The 23773-nt window shown below is 41.4% G+C and overlaps 1 protein-coding gene across 4 annotated transcripts in view; it reads right to left on the bottom strand.

Moving 5' to 3' along the window:
• Positions 1 to 23773, bottom strand: part of LOC131579915 (von Willebrand factor D and EGF domain-containing protein-like) — a 170403-nt gene that overhangs the window by 108561 nt on the left and 38069 nt on the right. For all 4 annotated transcript variants that reach the window (XM_058840489.1, XM_058840491.1, XM_058840492.1 and 1 more), the window contains exons 3-7: positions 16554 to 16779; positions 13806 to 14038; positions 5505 to 5594; positions 4299 to 4434; positions 497 to 714 (exon numbers count right to left, since the gene is read on the bottom strand). In XM_058840489.1, coding sequence (XP_058696472.1) covers positions 497 to 714; positions 4299 to 4434; positions 5505 to 5594; positions 13806 to 14038; positions 16554 to 16779 — 903 coding nt within the window. The remainder of the gene's footprint in view (positions 1 to 496; positions 715 to 4298; positions 4435 to 5504; positions 5595 to 13805; positions 14039 to 16553; positions 16780 to 23773) is intronic.

Below are 23773 nucleotides of genomic sequence, written 5' to 3'. Positions count from 1 at the left end.
CTGACTAATGATCAACCCTAAATCTGTCAAAGGACAAGGAATTCCATGTTAATTTTCTTGGTGTATAAAGTGACTCTTTTGCTTTACTCTGCTGACAGAGGGCAGGGTTAGATCAGATATTAGGAAAAAATTCTTTATTGTAAAGGTGGGGAGGCCCTGGCACCGGGTTCCCAGAGAAGCTGTGACTGCTCTTTGCCTGGAAGTGTCCAAGGCCAGGTTGGGACACTGGGACAGTGGAAGGTGTCCCTGCCCATGGCAGGAGGTGGAATTGGATGGTCTATAAGGCTCCTTCCAACCCAAACCATTATGACAACCATCCCTAAAATTTTATTGTCTTTGGAAAAAACCAACCAAGTCTAAAACCCTCCCGACCAACAAAAAAAAACCAAAACCAACCCCCAAAAAAAGAATAAAAAAGAAAGAAAAAAAGAAAGAAAAAAAGAAAATAACCTCTCATTGAGATTTGCCACATTTCCAACTGATTTCAGGACCTAACCTTCACATCCCTGGGTGTGTAAGCCCTCCAGAGCAAATCCCCTGTTGTGACTGGCTGCGCGCGGATGCGGCTGAGGCGGTTCCCGTCCTGCGCGAAGTCCGTCACGGCCGTCACTGTCACCGTGGCCGCTGCACAGCTGCTCCCCGAGCAGGGCTCCCCAAGCAGATCCACCTGGCAGGCCGAGAGGGCGATGTCTGGGGGCCCTGGAACCTGGCTGCCTGCAGTGAGCACAAACACAGAGTCTGACAAGAGTTATCCAAAGTGTCGCCCGTACCCCGGGTTCTGTTCGACACAAACTCTTCTCGTTCCAGGGAAAGCACGCCTTGGAACCAGATGGGCTTTGCATGAAGGCAGTTGTGTCTGACTGAATCTGGCATCCCTCTGCCCTCTTCACTGTGCTGGTTTCTTATCCCCAAAGTTTACTAAAACCTCAGTGGTGTTTATTTTTCCACAGGTGCTAATATTTCTGAGATGACAGCGTTATCTTTATGGGTCCATGCCCAGTGAACAAAGACAAGCAGTTCTCATGACAAAGAAAGAGATGAATCTGTGCTTCTGGAAAACATTTCTCTTTCATTATCTGGAGTATAAGGAGGTATCTGCTGAGAGTTATTTAATTTAAAATAAACAGGTGTTTTGATGTGAAAAGGGAGGATTCTCAGGTAAATTTTTGGTGAGCTATGGATCCACAACAGCAAAGCAAATGTAGCAGGTCTGTATTTGTATTTTTTGGCTCAGTTAGGTTATGGTGTTTTGCTTCCCAGTCTGTAAAACGATGATAGTTTTATTTATATCCTTCACAGAAGTATTGTGCTGATAAATTCACTAAAAAAATGAGAAAAAATAATCTTGGAGATACTGGCTATGTCTGTATCCATGGTGGGTAGAGAAATGATGTGTGGTGACAGAATCAGTGTGACAATGGTAGTGCACATCATATCTTTCCTAAACAGACCTTTACACACAGCCAGAATGGCGGTGTCCACTTCTCTCAGCTCCTGACCCTTCCTGTGCAGGTCTCAGGTAAAGGGCAAACCTGAATTTTTATTTCCATAAGTGTGTTTTCCCTTACACACGTTGAATTACCACAGCATTTAGTTCTGAGCCAACTTTCTTCTCAAGAAGCCACTCAAGCTTTAATGAATCCTTTGGTTGATAGAAAATTAAACTGTGGTCCCATTGAAGCAGCCAGAATCTAACTGCTGATTTCAGGACTTACAGTGTTTCTAGAGGAATATTTAGTTTTCTGTCCCAGACCACTAATTATCGTCAGATAAGAATAAAGTTCTAGAAATGGTGGCCATAAAATTAATCTGAGATGAAAACAAGTGATTTTCTGATATTAAAATAAGTGATTTTCATATCATTCTTCCCATTTGTAGAATTGCTTAATAATTTATAGAAATGGCATTAAAGTATTTTAAGATGACATTTCTAACACAATCAAATAATCAGTGTCTTATTCCTTATGGAAAAATCTCATGAAATATAATTTAAATTAACCCTGTGCAGTACTATGGGAACTGAACTAAAATCTACAGATATTAATGACATATAATCCCTCATATCAAATCCTTAAAGGCTGCCTCACCTCACATCTTATAGAAAAGTCCTGGCTCATTTTCAAGGTTCTTGATTCAATTAAATTGGAGGTTTCCATGAGGAATAGTTATTGCCATTACAGCCCCATGAGCTGTGCTCACAACCCAGAACAAAAGTTTAAAATCAAAGAAAATCATCATGTCAAAATAGTAGCGATAAACTTAACAGGAGCTGAACTCCAGTGGCTCTGCTGTGCCTTGGCATTCATTATGATATTGTCTGAACTTGGAGAGATATTTCTGTGCTTGTAATTAGCTTTCTTATCACTTATTCCCTACATAATTAGCACAACAGTGTAGTTATATGGATTCAGCCAGACAAGGAGCTTGTCAGCTAATTTATTCGGTATAAACGAATTGCAGCTAAAATGGTTTTTATTTTTAATTTCCAGCACTGTGGCCAGCATGCATTTTTCAGAAGCCTGCAGTGTTCCTTCAGATAAACTAATGGACCCTAAAGACAATAAAGTCTCAGAGCAAACGTGGTTGTGCAGACAACCAGCAGCAGATCCTCAGCCTTAAGTATATATAGATAGCTCAATAGATAACAGCCCCAGTGTCGTCCGAGGAAATAGCCTCAGGATGGAGCAACCAAGGGCTAGAGCTGCCTTTAGTTTAAGCTGCAGAAATGAGTTGATCAAAACTAACAGAAATTTTCCACTTCAGTGACAACTTCCTTCAAATATGAGTTAATTGGACGAGTTGTGCCTTCCTCCTGGCACCTCTTGGCACCAAGGCATCAAGCTCATTGACAGCTTGAAAATAGAGCTGCTTCTGCAAGTCTTGTATCCTCTCTTTCTTCCAGCCACGTGCACGCTGTGGGACTGGAGGAGACCTTGGTGAGGGGTCAGTCTCAGTCCCATGTGCTGAGCTCAGCCTCCCCCACTCAGGAGCTCCTTACTCTCAGTGTCAGGGAGATTCTGAAAGCCTTGATCGACGCCTAAGAAAATGTGAGTTCAACAAATGGCCTGGACTGGGCTAATTCCTGTCTGATCCTCAGAGCACTCAGTGTCTGACTCGGGGTCTGTGGGGATGTCCCAGCACATACCAGCCTCCAATCCCTCAACATGAGGCAGCCTCTCCTCTACCCTGCTATCCAAGGAAATCCTTTCCCATGAGATCAGTGGATGTTTTCCTGATGGAGCAGCACAGACTCCAAGCCAAGAGCAATATGTAGAACAGAGCAGCACTGAGCCATGGAGAAATGCAAAGTACTCCACGTTCAAGAGCCAACACAGCTGCTGGAACCATAAGGTGCTGCTCAGTTTAAGATCATTGTGTTATGATGTCATTTAAATTATTTTTCTTTCTTCTGTCTAAGCACTTGGCTGATGGTGAGGAGAGCTAGGAAAGGGAATTAAAAAGAGAAAAATATCAGACCTGGGTTTTGCCAACATTTTTTAGAGCTGGCTTTTTGTGGGTAGAGAAACTGCAGCTGTAATCCTATCTCTAAACATTTCTCTCATTGAGACACTTAGGGAAGAGAAAGAAGTGACTTGTTAGAAGAAGGCTTGGGTGTTTTATTTAGTGCAAATGGAAAATAAATACCAACGTGCCACCCTTAGGCAGGAAGGGTATTCCACCTGATTGACCTAAAGACAGCATTTACTGAATAAAAGGGCAAGAGTTTTCTCAGTGACGTTGTCAATGTTTTCAAGTTAATAAAATAAAACCCTAAATGTTTAGAAAGAGAATAATGCATAAGAACAAGAATGACTTTTTTCCTTCTGTATTAAGTTAGACAAAAACTATAAGCCAGCAAAAGAAAGAAAAAAGGCTTCACTATGCATTTACTGAATAATAAATCTGCAGGGGAGCTTTTTATTGATAATTAATGAAATTATTCTACCTAAGAACATTCCTGCTACAAAAAAACTTAAAATGGAAAATGGAATTTTACGCTCCTGGAATTTAAAATAAGTTCTTCTACTCTCAGTTATTTCATCCATAAATCTCAACAGACTACTGTTCAGGTTATTGCTAGTCAGATTTATGGCTTTGGGGTTTTTTTTCTCTCAAAAACCTGTCAGATATTATCAGCTGTTTTATTTTGCAGATAAAAATATGGCCTAGTTTGCTGATTTTATGGCTTCTGCCCTTTGGTATTATTTATATATTATATTTTCTATTAGAATTCATTGGTACTTAAACAGTGGAAAAAATAATCACATTGTTTTGATGTCAATATGTAAAACTCTTACCCAAGTCTTCAGTACTTAGTTGCAAAGTAATCTTACAGGAATCATCCTGCCCAGGACAGGCAATGGGTACCGTGCTCAGGACAGTCAAAACATGCTCCTTGCCATCCTCTGCAATTTCTAGTGATTCTGGTAAAAACTGGAAATAAGAAAACAATTTTTAGATAGTTTTGACAGGTAAGAGAGATGACAGATTAATCAGACAACACTGATATCTATGAAGTCTTAAGTGGTTTTAATCAATTACAAAGATATATAATTACTTTCAAAATATTAATAATCTTTATCATAATCTCCTCAATAATAATAACTTTTTCAATATTGATCTTAAACTGTAAAAGGTAAAATTGCTGTTGACATACTTGAACATTTTTGGCAATTAAGAAAATGTTTGCAGTTCCCATATATAATGTGTAATTGCTTCTCATCTCCAAATCTGAAAACTGGCTTTTATTAAGCCTGAGAATAATACAGTGGAATTATTTAATTTTTAATATCCCTGGCTTAAAGGAGCTCCTATGCCAATACAGGAAGAGAAATACCATGGCATAAAGTCTGGTATAACCTCATGGTCACGGAGTCTATGTTTGTGGTCTGTACTGGGTGCAAAATAATTGCAATTTTTGGCCAATTCCCCTTCCCTGCTATGACAGGAAGAAGAGTTGCTCTGCACATAAAATATCACAGATTTGGAGACCCCTGCCCCTGGAGAGAGAGCTTGGGTTGTGCCTTTTCTCTCTGCCTCTTGTCCTGGGAAAAGAGTAGAAACAGCACTCAGGGCTAGAAAGAAATGGGAATTTCAAGTCCCTGGAAAATTCTGACATTTAAAAAAAATCCTCAGAAACTGTTCTTCAGATACTACACAGATCCCAAAATCTCTGGACTGCCAGGCTGACAGCCTAATCCTTGACTGGGGTTAGACCTGGTCCTTGCACTCAGTGAGAATTTATCTTCAGCACCTTCTGCTTTGCAATGCCTGACCATAACAAGACAATGGATAAAAATGCACATTTTGTCTTCCCTTTGTTCTGCTTTAGCTACAACAGAACTGTGCATCCTTGCAGGTTTGTAGGTGTGTCTTCCCATCACACAAAGCCATTTTCTCAAAGTGAGCATCGAGGCAGCACTGCTTGTGATGATCAGAATTTATGTTTCTTCTCACAATTTTCAAATATTCCCTAGTCAGTGACTCAGGGCCACGGGTGTTACCTTAATCCCAGCGTAGAAACCTTTGCTGTCCTCAGGCAGTGACTGCTCCTCAGGAGTGCCCCTCCTAAAAGCTGAGACAGTGCAAAATACCTGTAATAAATAAATAAACAGCACGTGCTGTAGCATTTCTTGAGTAACATTCATATAAATATTCATCTTCCTGTTGCTCAGAGTTTTTAATCTTTCGTTCTACTGCTGAAATATATTTTGGGGATTTAGGCTTTGAGAATATTTATGTGTAAGTTTTTAGATTTGGAAGAATTTTTGATGCATTTAATAAGCAAAGAAGTATGGCTTTTGTCTCAACAATTAATCACATTTTATGCTTATGATGTGTTTTCATCTGCAGTTTTTAAACACCTTGGTTTATGATCGGAACTCATTTTACTAAGGAAGAATTACATTGTTCATAGGGGTCAGAATTCAGAAATTTGCTCTTGGGATCCCAGACTCCAGTCTGTCCACTGGAGCAAATATCTTCTCTCTGTACCATGCTTGTAAGCATTTTATTTTAAAGTTTAAATTAGTTTGACAGTCATCCAGTCTCAGAAACTGTGTCAGCAATAAGAGAAGCTAATTTTTTTTTTCCTTATTGTATTATAAAAGATGATGCAGATGTGCCTACGGGGTTTATATTGTATTAAAAAAAAAAAAAAATAAAAAAAATTAACCCAAACCAAAAACTCCCCCAAACACAATGTACCAGGACACTTATGTTGTATTCCTAGCACAGCCACACAACTTTTATCTCTGCTGAGCCTGCACACCATCTGCCAACTTAATGTTCCATTGGTTTCAGAAAAACCAAATTGCAAAAATCATTTCTAGGATCATAAGATTAAAATACAGAAATTTTCCTTAAAGCAAATGACAATAGACTCTGAAACTGTAGTTCTGAATATGTTTTTTTTTAGGCTTGGAAACGAAGTAACAGATTGTGACATGCTAAATCAAATTATAGATACTCAGATGACATATTTATAGCTGCTGCCTTTTTTAAGCCTCAAGTAACCCATGAGGAAGAACTGGACCAATCAAATTTATTTTCCATTATAACAAACACCTTTGGATAGATTTTCCAGCATCACTCACTGGCCATGCTGATGATGCCTGTAGCTCTCACCTGCTGGCTCAGTCACGACCCTCACTACCACTACCTGCAAAGCAGCTTCTACATCAGGATATTCCCAGATTCATGTGTTGTATGGGCTGAATTACAGCCTGCAATATTTCCTTTAGCACCCTAAAAATCGCTTCTCATTGCCATCAAATCATGAGTTTCCTCCAAACTGAAGAATCTTCTTTCCTACCTCATTTGTGCACAGCAGAAATTCCCCACCAGCAATACAGGGTCGTTTGTAGGGCTGTGGGGAAAAACAAGTGTTTTCTGTGCTCTTCAAGTGGATTATTTCCAGTTCAGCTCAGTCCCAGGCTTATGTGCCCTTTGGGATGTTTTTACCGTCACAATTTTTCTCACTCTCTTGCAGACAGCCCCAGACAGTTTGGCCCAGTGAAAATAGTGTCGTTTGTTACATTAACAAGATGGAAGCCTTGAGGTCAAACTGGGTGTACTGGGGGAAAAAACAGGCACAGATCTCACCTCACCCAGATACTTTACAGTTAAAATTCCTCAGATATTTCATAGTTATCCTGTTTGCCTCTGAAGGAGAGCAGGTTGCTGTCTCCTCAAGGTAATAAGCCCCTGTTATCATTAGATATTTATTATCTCCAATCCTTCCCTAAAGGTTCATGTTCAGCTTACAGACTTTTCAAAACAGTTCTTCTGCTGGGAAGGCAGAAAGTGAGCGCTGATCATGCTCCTGCAGCTTCTCCTGCCTCTGCCACAGGGAGAGTCTGCAAAATCAGGATCTGACAAGGCGGTGACAACAGAGAAAGGGTTCAGATAATGCATATTCCCCCTAACAAAAAATAAACAACACTGACCCCCTTGCAGAGCTCATTGAGCAGATCACATGCACCCGCATTGCAGATGATGTCTTTGCACTCACTGGGCTGTTTGCACTTTTGGTTTCAGTGCTTTTAACCAAAAACGTTCACACTGAGATTCCCTCTGAGCACAGCACGAGGAGCGTTTGTGCCAGGGAGGGAGCTGCAGCCAGAGGCAGCAGGGACAGGCACAGGGATGCCCAGCACTGCCAAAGGCATTGCCTGCTGATCTTCCCCAAAATGATATTCTGGTAAATATCAGAACCCAGCCTCGTTGTATTTCCTCTCATATTTATTTTAGAGGTATATTTTATTGATAAGGCACCAAACACTCAATTAAAAATTTACTCCCTAATGATACACTGAGATATCTGTAGACCATCAGTCCATCCCAGCTCAATCTTCAGTGCTTTTGGAGGTCAGCACAAACTTTAAAAATTCAAAATGTATGGACAGCCATCACAATTTGCATTTCATTTATGTCTTTTTATATCATCCCTTCCCTTGTCTTGCCTCTTCCTTGTTGGGTGCACACCTCACAATCAGCAGATATGTTCATCAGCTGCTGAGCTACAGGTTGACAGTTTGTCACATAATTATGATAGTCATTCCAAGGAGGAGGTATTTTTTTGCCTTCAGCTAAATACTAACTCTTTTTTCTGCACTTCAGTAATCAACTTTTTCTTTCTCTTTTTCTTTTCCCCCCCTACACCCATCTCAGGATGCAGCCTTTTTAAAGCAAAGAGATAAAAGCACCACTGACAGCAGTATGCTGATGGCCGTGACAAGTTAGGAAGTATTTTTCCACAAACTCATTGAATCTGTTAAAAAAAAAAAAAAAATCAAATTATATTTTTTCATCATATCTTTTAAAGGGAGAGGTGTCCTTGAACAGGGTGACTGGATTGCTTCTTAACATGGGATGCTTTCCTGTGCTGGGAAAACTTCCCATAGGGCAGAAAACTTCTTCTAGGTACAAAACTCTTACCAAAAAATCTTCTTAGCTAAGAAGTGTCTCCCTTTATGTATGTTGGAGCAGATTTTCCCCTTCCATGGACTCAAATGGAGTCGTACCCATTTTGACATGAACACCATGAGGAGCTTCTTTAGCTAAAAGCAGAAGTCAGTTATTAATTTGGTGAGGGTCATTTAGTTCTGTGAAACAATTTAGGAGAATATTTTAATCCTAGGACCTGTCGCCATCTCCAGAAAATTTCTCCCTAATAACTTGAACATTAAAATGTGGCTATTTTTTCCTAAGTTTCCTCCAAATCAAAACAAATAGTAGAAAACAAATAGTTGTTTCTACTTATTTTGATGATAAAAATGTCTTCAATTCCACCTTTTCCCCTAACTAATTCTGAATGTAGCATGGGGAGTGCAGGCTGGGGCATGGATGGGATGTTTGCCAGCAGATCCAGCTTTGCCCTGTCTCCTGTCCATCAGCCTCTCCCCCTGGGCTCCTACAGGCGCTCAGTTAACAAAGACAGCTGTGGGAAGCTCCCTTCTCAACAGAGGGAACCATTTAGGGTTACCTACTGCTGGCCATTGCCTCAGCAGGGAAATCTGGGTGCTGCTGGAAGCTGCAGGTGCCTGTTCTGAGGATGGTTATTGACTCTGGACCTCACTCCTGGAGGTGCATCCCCCGTGTCAGAGGGCAGAGCCCCTGCAGGGCTCAGAGTCACAGCTAACACCCCTGGATGGGAGGTGGAGGGCTGGAACCACCAGGCCAGGTGAAAGGTGTCTCCTGATGGCTGCCAGGGCACTGGAGCCCATTGCCTTCTCCATGAAACACTAATGGGCTGGGGTTAGGGAAACCTGGAGTCACCACTCTGTGGGAGCTGCGAGGGTGTGTGGGAGGGAGCTGTGGTTTACAGCCTTGATGAAAGGAGCAAAGGATGAGCAGAGCTGAGGGATGACATTTCTAGGGAAGCTGGAAGAAAAGAAAAATTGTTCTCATTAGCTCGAGAAAATGATCTGGCTGTAGGTATTTGCAGAAAGGGGTAGGAACAAAGTCCCTGGGAAGGCTTTCCAGAAGGGTTAGCAGGAAGGGGAAAGTAGGGAGAATCTGTCTTTGATTTAATTAATGAACTAGACCTTCCAGCTTTAGAACACAAATCACTCCCTGTGAGGGGCTGTTGGCTGTGGAAAGGAGGGAGCAGGTGCAGCTGTGTGACCTGGCACTGTGGGTAGTCCAGCTCTGCTCACTTTGCTGCTGGCTGTACAGGAAGAAGACAGCTCTTCCCACTTGTCAGACGGCCAGGCAGTGTGTGGAAGCTGACTCTAGGTCATTATTCTGCTAAGGAAGGAAATTTTCCCAGGGTAGTAGTAAGGTGTTTTATCATCTGCAGAGTTTTGCTCATCAGCTCTCTGACCCTTTCTGCTTTAAAATCTCTGTTCAAGTTCACCTAGAGTTCTGTTTCTGCAGGGATGTTTCTCATTTTCTACCTGAAGGTTGAGGAAGAAATTGTAAACTCAGCTGTGACCCACAAACAGGCAGGTCTTCCTACTGCTGTTGTTGATTTTGACAAATCCAGTGGTTGGGAGGGGATTAGTACTTAAGTAGGGGAAATGCCACTTTGTCACTTTGGAGTCCAGGTGCTGGTGCAGACCTCTGAACTGGGCAGAGTCTGGGTCAGTGAGAGCTGAGCCAAGGGCAGGAGCTGAGATCTCATCTCATCAAAAGGCAAGATGCTGACAGTCAGTGTTGACTGAGGGTCTGTAAGGTGAGACCTTACTATTTCTGGGACAGGAGAAAGGGCAAATCCTCAGGAAGGCCTTCTAAGTGCTTGAGTATTTCCACAGGTATAGACTTAATATGATTTAGCATTTATGAGCTGGTATGCCCAGGATTTTCTATCTAAGTGCAATAAATGTAGTGGATCCATCATCTGGTATGAGCTGCTTTTCTCCCCTGAGCTGAACTGGGATATCTCTTGAAGTGCTGACAATAAGACAGAAATCCTATTTCCTTGAGAGATGAAATGTAAGTGCTCTGCAAGATTTGGCTTTCTCCAGCACCAAGAACAAGAGGACTGTAAGATCTCTTGCCTCATCTTAAACACTGGAGGTGTTTAAGGCCAGATTGGGGTTTGGAGCAGCCTGGTCTAGCAGAAGGTGTCCCTGCCCATGGAGGGGGTTGGAACTGGATGATCTTCGGGGTCTCTTCCAATCCAAACCACTCTATGAAATTTCACGCCTTTTCCCTTGTGAGAGAAAAATAGTTATTTTATATATTGAGGCAATAATTTGATATCTTTTTGGCTGGGGCATAATCTCCTTCTCCTCCACACAAAGCAGCCACTTCTCTCAGAGAGCTCAGAAAGGCTGGTTTTGCTTAAACATTCTTATTTTACAACGAGCACCATGGTTTATGTAGGGTGACAATTGCTCCTCGCCGTGTGAACTTTTGGATTGCTGCGCTGAGCAAAATCTGCACAGTTTTCTCCTAAACACCTTTCTTTTTTAGCATAACTCATTACTCACAGTGTGCTGCTATAATTTATAGATGGCTGTGCCTCGAGGAATGAAATGACCTCTGTCACTATCACATAAATAAGGCTTAGGAATGCCAGGATTTTCATATCAGATGGAGTAGGCTTCTTTCAGAGCTTATAGAGAAATAGTGGCATGTTATGGATTTATTTAAGACTGCAATAGTTTCATGAACATTATGCTGCCAGCATTACTGTCTGAAATAACAAAATTGGAACCCTAAGATGGGGGAAAGAAAGGACACATGATGGCTATTAAAAAATAACTGGCTGTTTAGTCAATACAAGTTCAGGAATGTTGGCTGGTAAATCTCAACTCTTCTCTAAGGTTTGACTGCGTATTAAAATATATCAATAGCTGTTCCATTACGTGACTGACCTATTATCTGGAGACTTTTTTACAGACAAAGAATAACATCGACATCAACCACCCAGAAAGTGATGTAAAAAAAGTTGTCTTGCTTGGCTGTAGTTTTTTGTCAAGAAAGGAACAGAGAAGATGCTGATTTCAGGCCATGAATGTATGGAACCAGATGCAGGTTATTGTGCAGGTAGACATAATGAGTTAAAAAGGTTCAAAAAAGACAAGTAGTTGTCAAAATGCTGCAAATTCTCTGTCCTGGGATTTCTGCCTTGAATACCCCTCATGCACCCTGGCAGTCCACAGCCTTGGGGATGCTACCACTGGGCTCTGCATGGAGAAGGGAAAAAGTACTGGAAAGTGCTCCTGATTTATTGTCTCCTCTCTCTTATAGCTTTTATCAGTGTGAATCTGGCCTCTCTTTAATGCTGCCTGAGAGAATATTCTTCCACCTGCATCTTCCTTGGGCAGGTGAGTTACCCATTGCCTCTGTGTGGCGGAGTTTGGTACCCAGGGTTTGATTTCCCTTTTAGTGGCATCACCTTTCCCCTAGGGTAGCCCTAAAAATGCTGAATTTCTTCAGATTTGTATCACTGGAAGTGAGAGTCTTCTCCTTTTTGATTCCTGTTAGACACCCAGACTGGGATGGCAAACAGAGTGAAATGCTTTTTTAAAATCTTTATTTTGTAAAAGTGAATTCTCAGTAGCAGCTGAAGCGTCATTGCTTGGTTTTCACCCGTGATGATTTAAGGATAATTATAATTAGTCAAATAGGCCATGAAGACCTTTAAAGAAGCCTAGCAAGGAAGAGAACACTTTAGTCTCACTAAACCCACTAAATTAAACACGTAGCTACAGCAGAGGACAAAGAAGGGCTTACTGGAAACTTAATACAATAAAAATAGTCTTAGAGAGATTTGGCAATGCTACTTGTTAACAGAACCATATTTTCTCTGAATCCCTCAGGATTGTTAAAACAAGATTTGAAGTGATTGCAAATGAAATTATTTTGATGAGACTATATCTTCATAGCACAAACTTTTCTTAAACTTGCAGGATTATCTGCCTCGTGTTATAACATGTGAGAGCATCATCAGTCAGATTCTGAACTGGGCTAAAGAAATTGTTATCTTTGTCAGAATTTCTCAGGCCACATCTGGAATAATGGGTTCAGTTTGGGTCACCACTACACCAAAACTTGTGGGCAGGCTGCAGAGAGACCAGAGAAGGTCCACAAAGATGAGCCAAGGCCTGGGAAACTGTCTTGTGATGAAAGGCTGAGAGAACTGGGTTCATTCAGCCTTGATAAAAGCAAGCTTAGGGGAGACCTCATCACCATGTTCCAGTTTTTAAAGAGTGGATACAAAGAAGATGGAAGGTCCCTTTTTACAAGTAGTAACATGGAGAAGATGAGGGAAAATTCAGATTCAACACAAAAAATATTTTTTTCTCAATGAGATCAATTATCCATTGGAATAATCACAGCAGTGTTGGATTTCCCGGCATCCCAGAACACTTCAGGTTCAGCAGCAAAGGGTGCTTGGCTGCCTTGTCTAGACTATGCTTTTGCCAAGAAAATTTAGACTAGATGAACCTTAAACCCTCTGTTTGGGCTGCTATTCTATGATTCCATGATCTCAAAGAAGAGCTGCAAAATGCCAAGACTATTTCCAACCTACTTTTAACACCAGGCCGTTATCCCTATTTATTCTTTCAGTTTGCTGTAGCATCACTAATGTCCCTTTGCCTGTAAAAGTTATGAACCTAATTTAACTTTAAAAGTCTTGTTTCTGTACCATAAAAGACCATGAATTCATACACAAGTCAATTTTTTTCACATCTGTATTGGTTTCTGTTTTGTTGTTGTTGTTGAGAGCAGATCATTGTTGCTGTGTAAGCCATCAAATATACTTCTTAAAGATTGTTTTGTAATGAACTCTATCTTTCAGTATGCTATTCAACCAGGAATTTGGAATCAGAGAGGCAGAACAACATGAGAAAAAACCATAAAATGAATCTCCCTCTATTTTAAAAGTACCATTTTTTTTTTTAATGTGAAAAGATGTTATTGTGTCTCTGATCCATGGATATAAAAATTATTGAGTGCATGCAGCTGAGCCTGCCTCTGCTGCAAAATCTCACTGCTGCAATATACAAAAAGTCCTAAGCAAAAATTGGCTCAGGCACATGTACCCACCACTTATACAAACTTCACAGCATTCAAGGTGTAATGTAACTGCAAATATTCAATTTGCCTTTAGAATGTAGCAAAATAACTTCCAAGAACTCACTGCAATTCAAAGAAATATTACAGGTCCTGAACCAGGTTAATGGTATTAAATAATCTTGTTGGGAAACAGTTTCTGTTCTTTTTTGGGCAGTAGCCCTGAGCATAAGGAGGAAGGAGCAGCGCTGATAAAAACACAACAAAGATTTAATGAAAAGATTTGATCCCATCAGGGTGTGTGACCCGTGCTGCTGAGGGCAGGGTGGCAGTACCGTGTCTCCCAAGCGGAGATTTGCGCCGTCCATCTCCACGTAGGAAAAGGGCTGCGGGGTTGTCTCCTGGTGGACCTGCTCCCTCTTCCCAGGGCTGGAGAGGCGAGACCAGAGCACCCTGTACTGCGCTGGGGGCTCAGGGGAAGGGGGGCTGTAGCTGCACTTCAGGTGGACTCGGCCTTGCACGAGCTCGGGAGTGATCACTGGCTGCAAAGCCAGGCTTGTGAGCTTGTCTGGAAGAGGAAAACAAAAGAGGGATGTAGCACAAAATGTTATTTTGATGTTACAGTTGTTCACCTAACAAGAAGATGTCAATGTAATTAAACAGGGGAGAAGCACTACATTTTATGTTCCTGTGACTTAATTAGTAACCATGCAATTAAGAAGGTGTGTTTCACATGAAATGCAAAAATTGTTAATTGTGTACTGACTACCTATTGTTGTTATACCATCTGACCTCCTGGCTTTGAATGTGTTTTTTTTTTTTATTTTGCAGTGACAGAAACATCATTGAAATGAAGCATTCAGATTAATAGAAATTAATTATTCCAGCAAAGGTCATCAGCTTTGCATTTCCCTGGAGCACATCCTTTTGATCCAAATTTTGCTATAAGCTCAGAGAGGTATGAGAAGTCATTATGTTGCGGAGGTAAACTGACTCCCAGAAAGCAGCCAGCCCCTCTTGCCTTACTGTGAAGATCCTTTTCAGGCTGTTTTAGCATGTATCTAGGCTAGGTCTGCTCAGTATAGTCTCCCCCTGCCCAGAATAATGTCATTGCTCTAAAAATACAGCTTGCTTTCTGTAGGCTTCAACAACTAATGAAGTCTGAAACCTTTCTTCCTGTTAAACTCACCTGGAAAGTAGAAACAAAGAGAGGTATAATAGTGTAAGGGGATGTTTTTCATCTCTAGAGACCCAGACTCAAACAAAACATGAATCTGGTTCAGATGCTTTGAAAGGATAAATTAAGTAACTTTTTTGGAGGAGTGTAGAAAATATAATATGTGGGAACCCAAGAGAATAAAATATGAATCTGTTCCAGCAGAACAGAAAACCAATGTGTTAACATCTGTCCAGGGCAAACAGCAAGAGGTAAGAAAAAGAAACAAGTTACTTAAAAGAGGGATAAAGACTAGTTGTTTATGCCCTTTTCTATTTTGTTTTCTGAGAGAAGCTGCCTCAAACTGCAGCTTGCATCATGACCGTGAGCAGGAAGTTATCCCAGAAGGACAGTTAGGTGATCAGCTCACGGGAGGATGTGAGTGGAATTGCAAACATGAACACTGCTTTTCCCAGTTGTGTCCTTTCTGCCAAGTTATAGAGTTTTAAATTCATTTTGTTTTGCAACTCAGAAGCTGAGCTGACTGGTGTCCTGCTCCTGAACCTCCAGCAGAAGGGGCTGGGGAATTGACCCTGACACAAAGCCATGACCATGCCAGCTGGACCCAGCTGAGCCTCCTGTGGTGCAGTATTTACAGCTGAATTTAAGCAAGTGAGGTAAAAATATCCAGCAAAAATACTCCAGATTTGTGTGTTTTCTATCCAATGCACGAGACTGCAAAAACATCCTAAAGGCAAGAAATTAGACTCTGAACCTCATTGAAAATGAGACTGGGATAGATGGGAAGAGATAAGCTTTCTCTTATTAGAAATGCAGGTTGCTTTACATCACTGAACAGGGTGAATCATCAAATAGGACAAGATTATTCACCCAAAATGTATTGGCAAAAAAATCCTTTGAACAAGAGTAGTGGAAATCTTATAGTTTATAAAAAATCCAAGCATAAGCTGAAAAATGACTCTGTTGAGCTAAAATGTAATTTCTGAGTAAGAATTGGTTTCATTTATTTTAATGGATTTTTTTAAATTTCAAATGGTGAATTAATCTCATGTTCTTTGAGCCTTTCTTCCTTCCTCTTCTTCAAGTGGGAATATTAAAATATTGATAAAGATAAGAAAATATTTATCTTTCTCTTTAAAATTTATTTAAGCTTGGATTTTACCCGATTGAGAAGCTGATAACCTTAGCTTCTCAGTGTTGCGCTTCTGCCCAAAATCACTAAAAGAAAAGTATAAAGGTAATTTTTTTCATATTGAGAAAGAAACGTGTTTTCTGATGAAATCTATATGCACCTGGCCATGCCTCAAAGTTCAGGAGGTTTAACTGAATGAGCAATTGCATTCTGCTTTCCCTTTGTTTCCTAGCTACCAAACAGGGGTTGCATCTCTCGTAGCAGGCTGAAAATTATTTCTGACGAGAACAATTATATAAATGTCATGAAAAAGATGTTATCAATTTAGTTTGGTTTGTTTTTTTTTTTCCTTGCAGAGTTTCAGAATTACTGTTTTTGAGGGGGGATACTGGGTTATTAAAGATAAGAAGAGGCCTTAGAGACAGTATCCTGGATACAGTGCCTCGGTACAGCCGAGATGCCTCTGCTCACTCGCTTTGCAACTTCAAGCCAAAGTGGAGCCAAAGACAGTGGGAAAGGTTACATGTGAGCTGTAACCAAGCAAAGAAGGCTTCAGTAATACACACCAGATTACATTTTGCACTGGTAATAGGAGCTATTCTTCAGGAACACCTTGGACTGCCACTGATTTATTTTCTACACGCTCTGCGCCTTAGCGGGAGTGACGCTTGACTCGCAAGGTCACTGTGATGTACATTGCAACACCGAGGCCTTTGAACACCCAGCCTGAGAGGCATAAGTAATCTTATTGATAAATTCTTTACTGGTCCTCACCTTCTGCACAGTAGCCCATGCATCCTGGAGTGGGCTGCAGGAGGTAGACAAAGAAAGCGCCGCAGTTCCTGACGGCGATGGGGATCCGGAACAGGCAGCAGTCCCTGGTGCCCCCGAAGACCTGCCAGGTGGCACAGCCCGTGAGCCTCTTGCTTTCCCCAGGAGCCGGCAGGGATTCAGACTTCAGCGACAGCCACACCGGAGCTTGTGTCCCACATTTGTTCATCTGAGGGTGCACACAAAAGGGACTGTTTACAAGTGTGGTAAGACCCCGTGGAGATCAATAAAACCCAAGACCTGAGTGTGGTGAACCTGGAGGGTCGGTGAAAAAGCCATGTAAGTGGGGATGAAAATGTCTTGCTCAGTTTTGAGAGGCGGTTTTACACAGATAAAATGCTTAAAGGGCACAATAACAGGATTCCAAAGTATTTTCCTCTGGTTTTTATTGGTTTGTATGAAGAAGATGAAAGCGTGAAAGCAGGCTAGATCACCTGCCTCCAAAACAGCTGCCCTGCTCCTGAGAGCTCCTGTCCTTCCAGCACACACTGGACCTGTTTGTGGGGCCTGTACCTCTCCCTCATTCTTGAAGAGAGACACATGTAAAGGGTGAACAAAACATATGTGCAGGATATGCATGACTTAATTTAAAAAAAAAAAAAAATTAATTTTATTTTTTCAGGCTTTCATCTATTAACAAATTCCCTGAATGCCCTTAACACAGGAAATCCCAAGGCAGAAGGCATTGGTCCTAAATGGTTTAAATGACATCATGTTGAGTCACGGCTGAGAGAGACTGATTTCCATTTCCCATCTTAGGGATGTATGTTCAGGAATCTCAGATTTGAGCTGCCCTCTGTACCTGTCAGGCTCCCTCCCCTGACTAAAGGAACATGGTTCTCTAAAGCTGTCTTTAATTTAAACACCTTGGTGAGGAGATTAGGTGTAATCAGGGTCCTATTAAATATACAAAGCCAATTACAATGGTGACTCATTTTTCTGCACCATTCCCTAGCATTTGCCAATATGCAAAGCACAGAGATATTTGAGCTAAAGTTTGGAAATTATTACCAAATACTGACAATAATTTTCTCTCAGATATCATCCATATTCAGCAGAGCATGATGGCTGCTGTTGCTTTGCATTTCTTCAGCCAGTGACAGTGAACCATCTCTACTAGTCCAGCTTGGGGAATGTCATTCCTCCCAGTGTGAGTGCTTGGCCATAAATCACATTGGGGAAAAAAAACAAATGCCAAACCCACCATTTTTTCCCCACTGGCCCAGGTTTGCTGCTTCACTTTCAAGATCAGAAGTTATTTGTGACAGCAGGGGAAGCAGTGAAAGTCAAAGGATAAATTTATTCATTCACGCACCAGTGCCCTCCTGCAGTTTGAGTTGTTCCTGGGAGTTATTCAAGCCAGAAAGCAGCACTAGGGGAGAAGGGGTGCACACCCGGGAAAGCAAGGGGAGTTGAAAAAAATCAACAATGTGACATGACACAGTCTGATTTCCATTTGGAGCTAGTTATTGTCAGGCTTCTGAAAACAAGGATTCCAGAAAGACACTGTTGAAATTGTCCAAGTTTGTTGTTTTTTTCCCCCTGGAAATGGGCAGCAGCTGAGCAAAGAGGCTGACCCTGCCTTCCCTGTTGGCTGTATTGGTGGTCCCACAGGTGGCACTGGAGCTCACACAGTGCAGCAGCTCCCTGGGGAGGAGAAGCCTTCCAGCATTGTGTGAGCAAAGGAGAAGAGGGGACCAAGATAAAAATTCTTCCAGGTGGAATTTTAGACCAATCCCTTCCTTTCTTTAAAAGCCATGTTGTGAGTAACTTTTAGGATGTTTGTTCTGTTTGTTTGTTTGCAGCTTTGAGGTACATGGGTGTTTTCTCTGCTGGTAAAAATCCAGATGATGGGAATTTGTTGTGTCGTGATGAACTTCTGATCTAGAGTGCGAGATGTTGTGTGAAGAAGCATGTTTCCAAAGCATACACTTGTAATGACCTGGGAGAGTGGAGAAAACAACATCCAGAGAAGCAGCACGGGTGAAGAGGGAAGGATGGAAACTGGAGGTCAGAGGTCTCTGCTTCATGCTCATCTGGATGTGATACCTGCAACCTGAATTTCCTCTTAGACAGGGAAACCACAAGCTTCAGTGCCTCTGCATGTGTGAGTAAAGATTACTGGACTGGAGCATCCTGTCTGAAATTACACTAAAATGCAGGCATTAGGGAGCTCACCTTGGAGGTATTTGGAACCACACAAGCTGGGAAGAATTAGTTATGGGAGCAGAGCAGCAGGGATGAGTGAGCACTGGATTTCAGTGGATGTGTACAAACTCAGAGAGTCTTGTAGGAAACGGTTTGGTGAGGAGACAAAGCACAGACTACCCACCCCAAATGAAAAAAATACTCTTACAATTCTCTGTAAAAGAACTTTTTTTGCTTAGAATGAGCTATAGCATCCATCTGATGCTGCCTTTACCAATGTAATTGGTGCCAACACGTCAGTGCTGCTCCACTGGGAGTGCAGCTGCTGGGCTGCCTCTGGCCAGGCACAAACAGTGCCTCAGTTTCTCTGGCTGCTTGACCTTGGGCAAATAACAAATCACTGACTCTCTGTGTACCTCACTTTCTTATCTCTCAACCGGAGGTGGAGGTGGCTGAGATGGGAATTGCACTTTGGTGCCTTGCAGCAGTGCTGGGAAGATAATTCATTAATGAGACACCCATCTCTCTGCTGTGCTGGGGGCCATGTAGATAAATAGATGTGAGTGCATTCTGGCTGTGAAAAAAGACAGAAAGTGATCCATACATAAAAGTGGGCCTGGATCTCTTGTTAACACATGGAGGAAAAACAAATGCTTGGAAGAAGAGGATGGTGATTTTCCCCCTCTGTTTTTATCCTCAGCAGAAGTCCGTGAGCCATTTCAGTGCTGGAGAAAGTGTGGATTAGCATCACTGACGTCAGAGTGCAGCTTTTTGATAAACCCCCACTGGGATCTTCTGTGTTTGCCCTGGCAAATCTTTCACTAAAACCACTTGAGTGAGGCAGTTTGTTATGTAATGTGCACAAATTACAAGCAATGACCAACCCTTATGAGGGTAAAAAAAATCAGAGTGTGAGACAGAAAGTCATTGTACCAAACTGTAATACAGGATTACAGGCTAGCCAAGGAAGGATTTTGGTATAAATCAAGTTTTTCTGTTTTCCTGAAAGCTCTATGAAACACATGAATTTATTTTCTGTTATGAGCTGCATGTGGTCCTTCTGAGTCAGGCAAGTTGCCACATACTAGCCAAAAGGATTTGCTGCATGAGGCCTCTGTGAATTAGAAGACAGACCTGGGAAGGCAAGGGCAAATGTATATTCATGTGTTCAATCAATAGAGATAAGAACAGAAAAAAAACAAAGCCAAAACCCAAAAAACCCCAAACAAAACAAAGAAGCGAAGAAACTTAGAAGAACAATCTAGGAGAAGAGGCTTCAAAGAGACAAAATTTTCTAGTCCCCACTGTGGAATAATTTGCATTGAATTTTGTAGCTGTCACTTGGGAGAGTACCAGAAAACTGAATACAGAGGTAGTGAAGGATTGGAATTTAAGACAGAGCATTTACCTGCAATACCTGCAGTCACTGCTGCTCCAAGGATATTGGAGAGACGTGGGAGCCTCACACCCCACCCAGCAGCATTTCCAAAGGGAAGGAGGAATTGCACAGCTGCCTCTACAGGAGAGCAAGCTCCACGAGGTTAGGTGTCCAGAGACACAGCTTGCACAAAGGAGAACTTCTCCAACACTAAAGGGACACTTTAGGCTGTTGACAGCCTTCTTTAGTATCTTTCCATACTTTATCCAATCATAATTGTTTTTTTTAATCAACCTTACCCAATTAATCTTTGCAATACCTCTGTGTAGCAGGTAAGCATTCATTAAGTATTTTTGATTCCTAATTAGGCATCAGATAATAATTTAAATAATCCAATTTAGAAAACCTAAACAATAAAAAAAATGTTTTTCCCTTTTGCCAAAACAAGGGAACAAGCGATTATTGTTTAATCCAATGAGGTTTCCTTCCTTTTGCTTGGGGTTTGGAGTATCAACCAGTTGATTGATTGAACACTGTGGTTCTTCATAACTGCACAAAGAAATCAAGCTTGATTGTTCTTGTCACTTGGGTACTGCTGAAATTATGCTGTTAAAAATAAGTAGCACCATATGTGAGGAATGCATTGTTTTAGTTGGATGGAGATGGAAGGCTTTTTGGTATGCTGCTGGTTGGCAGTTAAAGCATTGTGATTTTGCATCTGTTATCCACTCAAAACTTTACTTCAGCTTTTTTTTTTTATATATTATTTCTTTGTAGTTAGTTAAAGTAAATAAGTTTGGGGTTTTTTTTTAATTCCAGTCTGGGGCCAAACTCCACAGAAATCAGTTTACGTCAGGAATATCTGTAGTAGCAATTAAACTGGTGCCTGTCTTGTTTTTCTTTTAAGCACATGCTTCTGAACAATAAAGGCTGTAATTGTAATTTCTACAGAAGGGTTTTTGCATGTCTGAAAAACAAACAAGAAAAACAAAGGTCCTTCATACCTACCATTATGATCTGGAATATTCACGTATATGTTCAAGAAAGAATTACAGATTAAATAATACCTTGAAAGTGTCACTTGCTTTTAAATTCATGGAACAATTGCAAATCAAAGTGGGGCTGGATTCAGAGCAAAATAATAATTGAAACAAAATAATAGATTAATGGCATGCAGCTGAGGTACTGTGTTTTGATTGTGAGTATAAAATGCTCTAGAAGAGGTTAAAGAGGACTGGAAAGTATAGAAAAATAAATCCCCTTCTCTAGGGAGTGGCATATTAAGCATCATGAGCAGGTTAGATTTGACATGCTTTAACATGGCCTTGTTTTATACACCAAAGATTAACATTTAAAACTATGTTTGATCCTAGTACACATGTAAAAAAGTAAACCTATATTGCAAATGAAACTATTGAGGAAATACCAATCCATAACTGCATAACATTATTCAATGTAAATTATTCATTTACACATGCACATTTACAGCTGTACACGAATTGAGAGCATACTCAGATTTGTAGAGGGTTTTGCTCATTTAGAGGATGAAATTTCTGAAGAAGGGTACTGGAAGTTATCTTGATACCCCATCACAGGCAGGTATTACTGGGCATTTCCCAAACAGTCTCATATCCATAAGTAGCCTGTAGAAAAGCTTGCTACACAATTGTGTATGCCAAAAAATTGCAGTTATGGGGCTGGTTCATGGGAAAGAAATTAATTTAAATCACAGAATCACAGAATCTGTGGAGCTGGAAGGGACCCACAAGGATCATCAAGTCCAAGTCCTGGCCCAAGAGTCACACCAAGTGTCTGTGAGCATTGTTCAAACACTTCTTGAGCTCTGTCAAGATCTGTGGAACTTCCTTGGAGTTCTTGGAGCTGTGACCACTTCCCTGGGGAGCTTTTTCAGTGCCCTACCACCTCTTCGTGAAGAACCATTGTCTAATATCCAACCTAATCCTCTCCTGGCACAATTTCAGGCCATTCCCTCAGGTCCTGTCACTGTCACCACAAAGAAGAGTCCATGTCTGCCCTTCGTCTTACCCTCACAAGAAAATTGAACAACCCATGCCTGAACCCAGAAGTTTCTGAACCAGGGATTGCTGGAGACTGTCAATGTGCAAAAATGAAATTATTCCTCATTCCTGCCATTCCCTCCAGAAAAAGACATTCAGCTGCTGGTGAGGACAAGCACCTGGGGTCAGTGGAACTTGTCCATGGGAAGAAGAGAATTTTCAGGCCATTCCTGGCTTTGCTGTGAGCATGGTGTGGCATTTGGATTTACACTATAGGCAGCAGTGTGGGCTGGTCTGCTGTAATCCACAGATTGATCTTTTATCTGACTGTGGAGCAGATCTTCAATAACATTAGCATGTGATGCTCCCCAACATTTCTTTTTAGTGTTCATGCCTCCCATGGGGTTTGCCCATATGTACATGAGTCTAGATGTGTATACACCCTGTATTATTTTAATTCAGAAGCTGGAATTTCTGTAATTGATGTATGTTTTCCCATACTGGCTGTTAAGTACTTCTCTGTATTTTTAATAGATTTTCTGTTGAGCTTTAATTTTTCCATCTTTTGTTCTTCCTCTGAAGGTTATTTTACTGCAGTCTGGCCATGTCTGTGTATTGTTCCTTGCTTCTTAATACACTGCCTTAATCTTAGTAAAAGCTTCACCACACTTTTATTCATTTAGTGTCTTTGCCTTTCACAGAAAATTAGTCAGTTCTTGAAGAACATACCATGATCTGTATCAGCAGCCTCAGTACCTGAGGATCTAAAATTTGTAAATTTTTATTGGACTTCTACAATATATTTTTGGATAGGGAAGTGGCTGTGGCCAGAAGTGCATGTCCAGGATCCAGTAATTGCTGTGCCTCCTTTGGGAGCACGGGGGGGAAGGCAAGGAAGAAATAGAGGGAGGAAGGTCAGGATCATTTGTTACCTGCCCTGAGAAATTCAGCAGGCAAAGCCTAAATTGGAAAGCTCTTTCAATCAAAAACATTTTGCCACTGGAGGAATAAGTTTATGGGCAGCAGTTTGATTCAAGGGATGGCAAGTTCAGGAATGCAATTAATATTTTCACTTTCTCTGACATAAAAGCTTTTGGGTTTTTCTTCTGTCTTTTTTTTTTTCCCCTTTGTAGCTTGTGGGGTTTTCTTCTGTCTTTTCTCCATTTTTTCCCCTTTTTTTTTTTATTAAATGAGGGATGAGAAGCAGCTCTTTAAGAGCTGCTGCTCTGTTTTCACTGCCAAGCTTGCTGTGCCCCTGGGCTGTGGCCCCAGCATTTTGGGGCTCTCCCAACCCCTGTGTGTGGGCTGGTTCTTCTCTCTGCTGAATGTAGGACTCCCTGTGGTTATGGAACAACACTCAGACAGGGACATGTTTTATTGTGGAGGTTTATTTCATGGCAAGATTCAGAAGGCAGGCACTGGAGGCTGTCTGGAGGAGCTGGGCTGTGGGAGCTCCCATCCCTCGTGTCCCTCAGCACGTGCCATTTGTCCTCCCAGGCTGGGCAGGACCTCCAAATCTTCATTAGGCTTAAATCCCTCCTGAGCTCAATTGGGTGACAGCAATCCTTACCTACCAGCACTTTGAATTAAGAAGTTAATCTCATCCATCGATAAGCAGC

The sequence above is a fragment of the Poecile atricapillus genome, chromosome 5 (assembly GCF_030490865.1).
Source record: "Poecile atricapillus isolate bPoeAtr1 chromosome 5, bPoeAtr1.hap1, whole genome shotgun sequence".
Taxonomy (NCBI): Eukaryota; Metazoa; Chordata; class Aves; order Passeriformes; family Paridae; genus Poecile; species Poecile atricapillus.
This window is presented reverse-complemented; position numbering and strand designations above follow the sequence as displayed.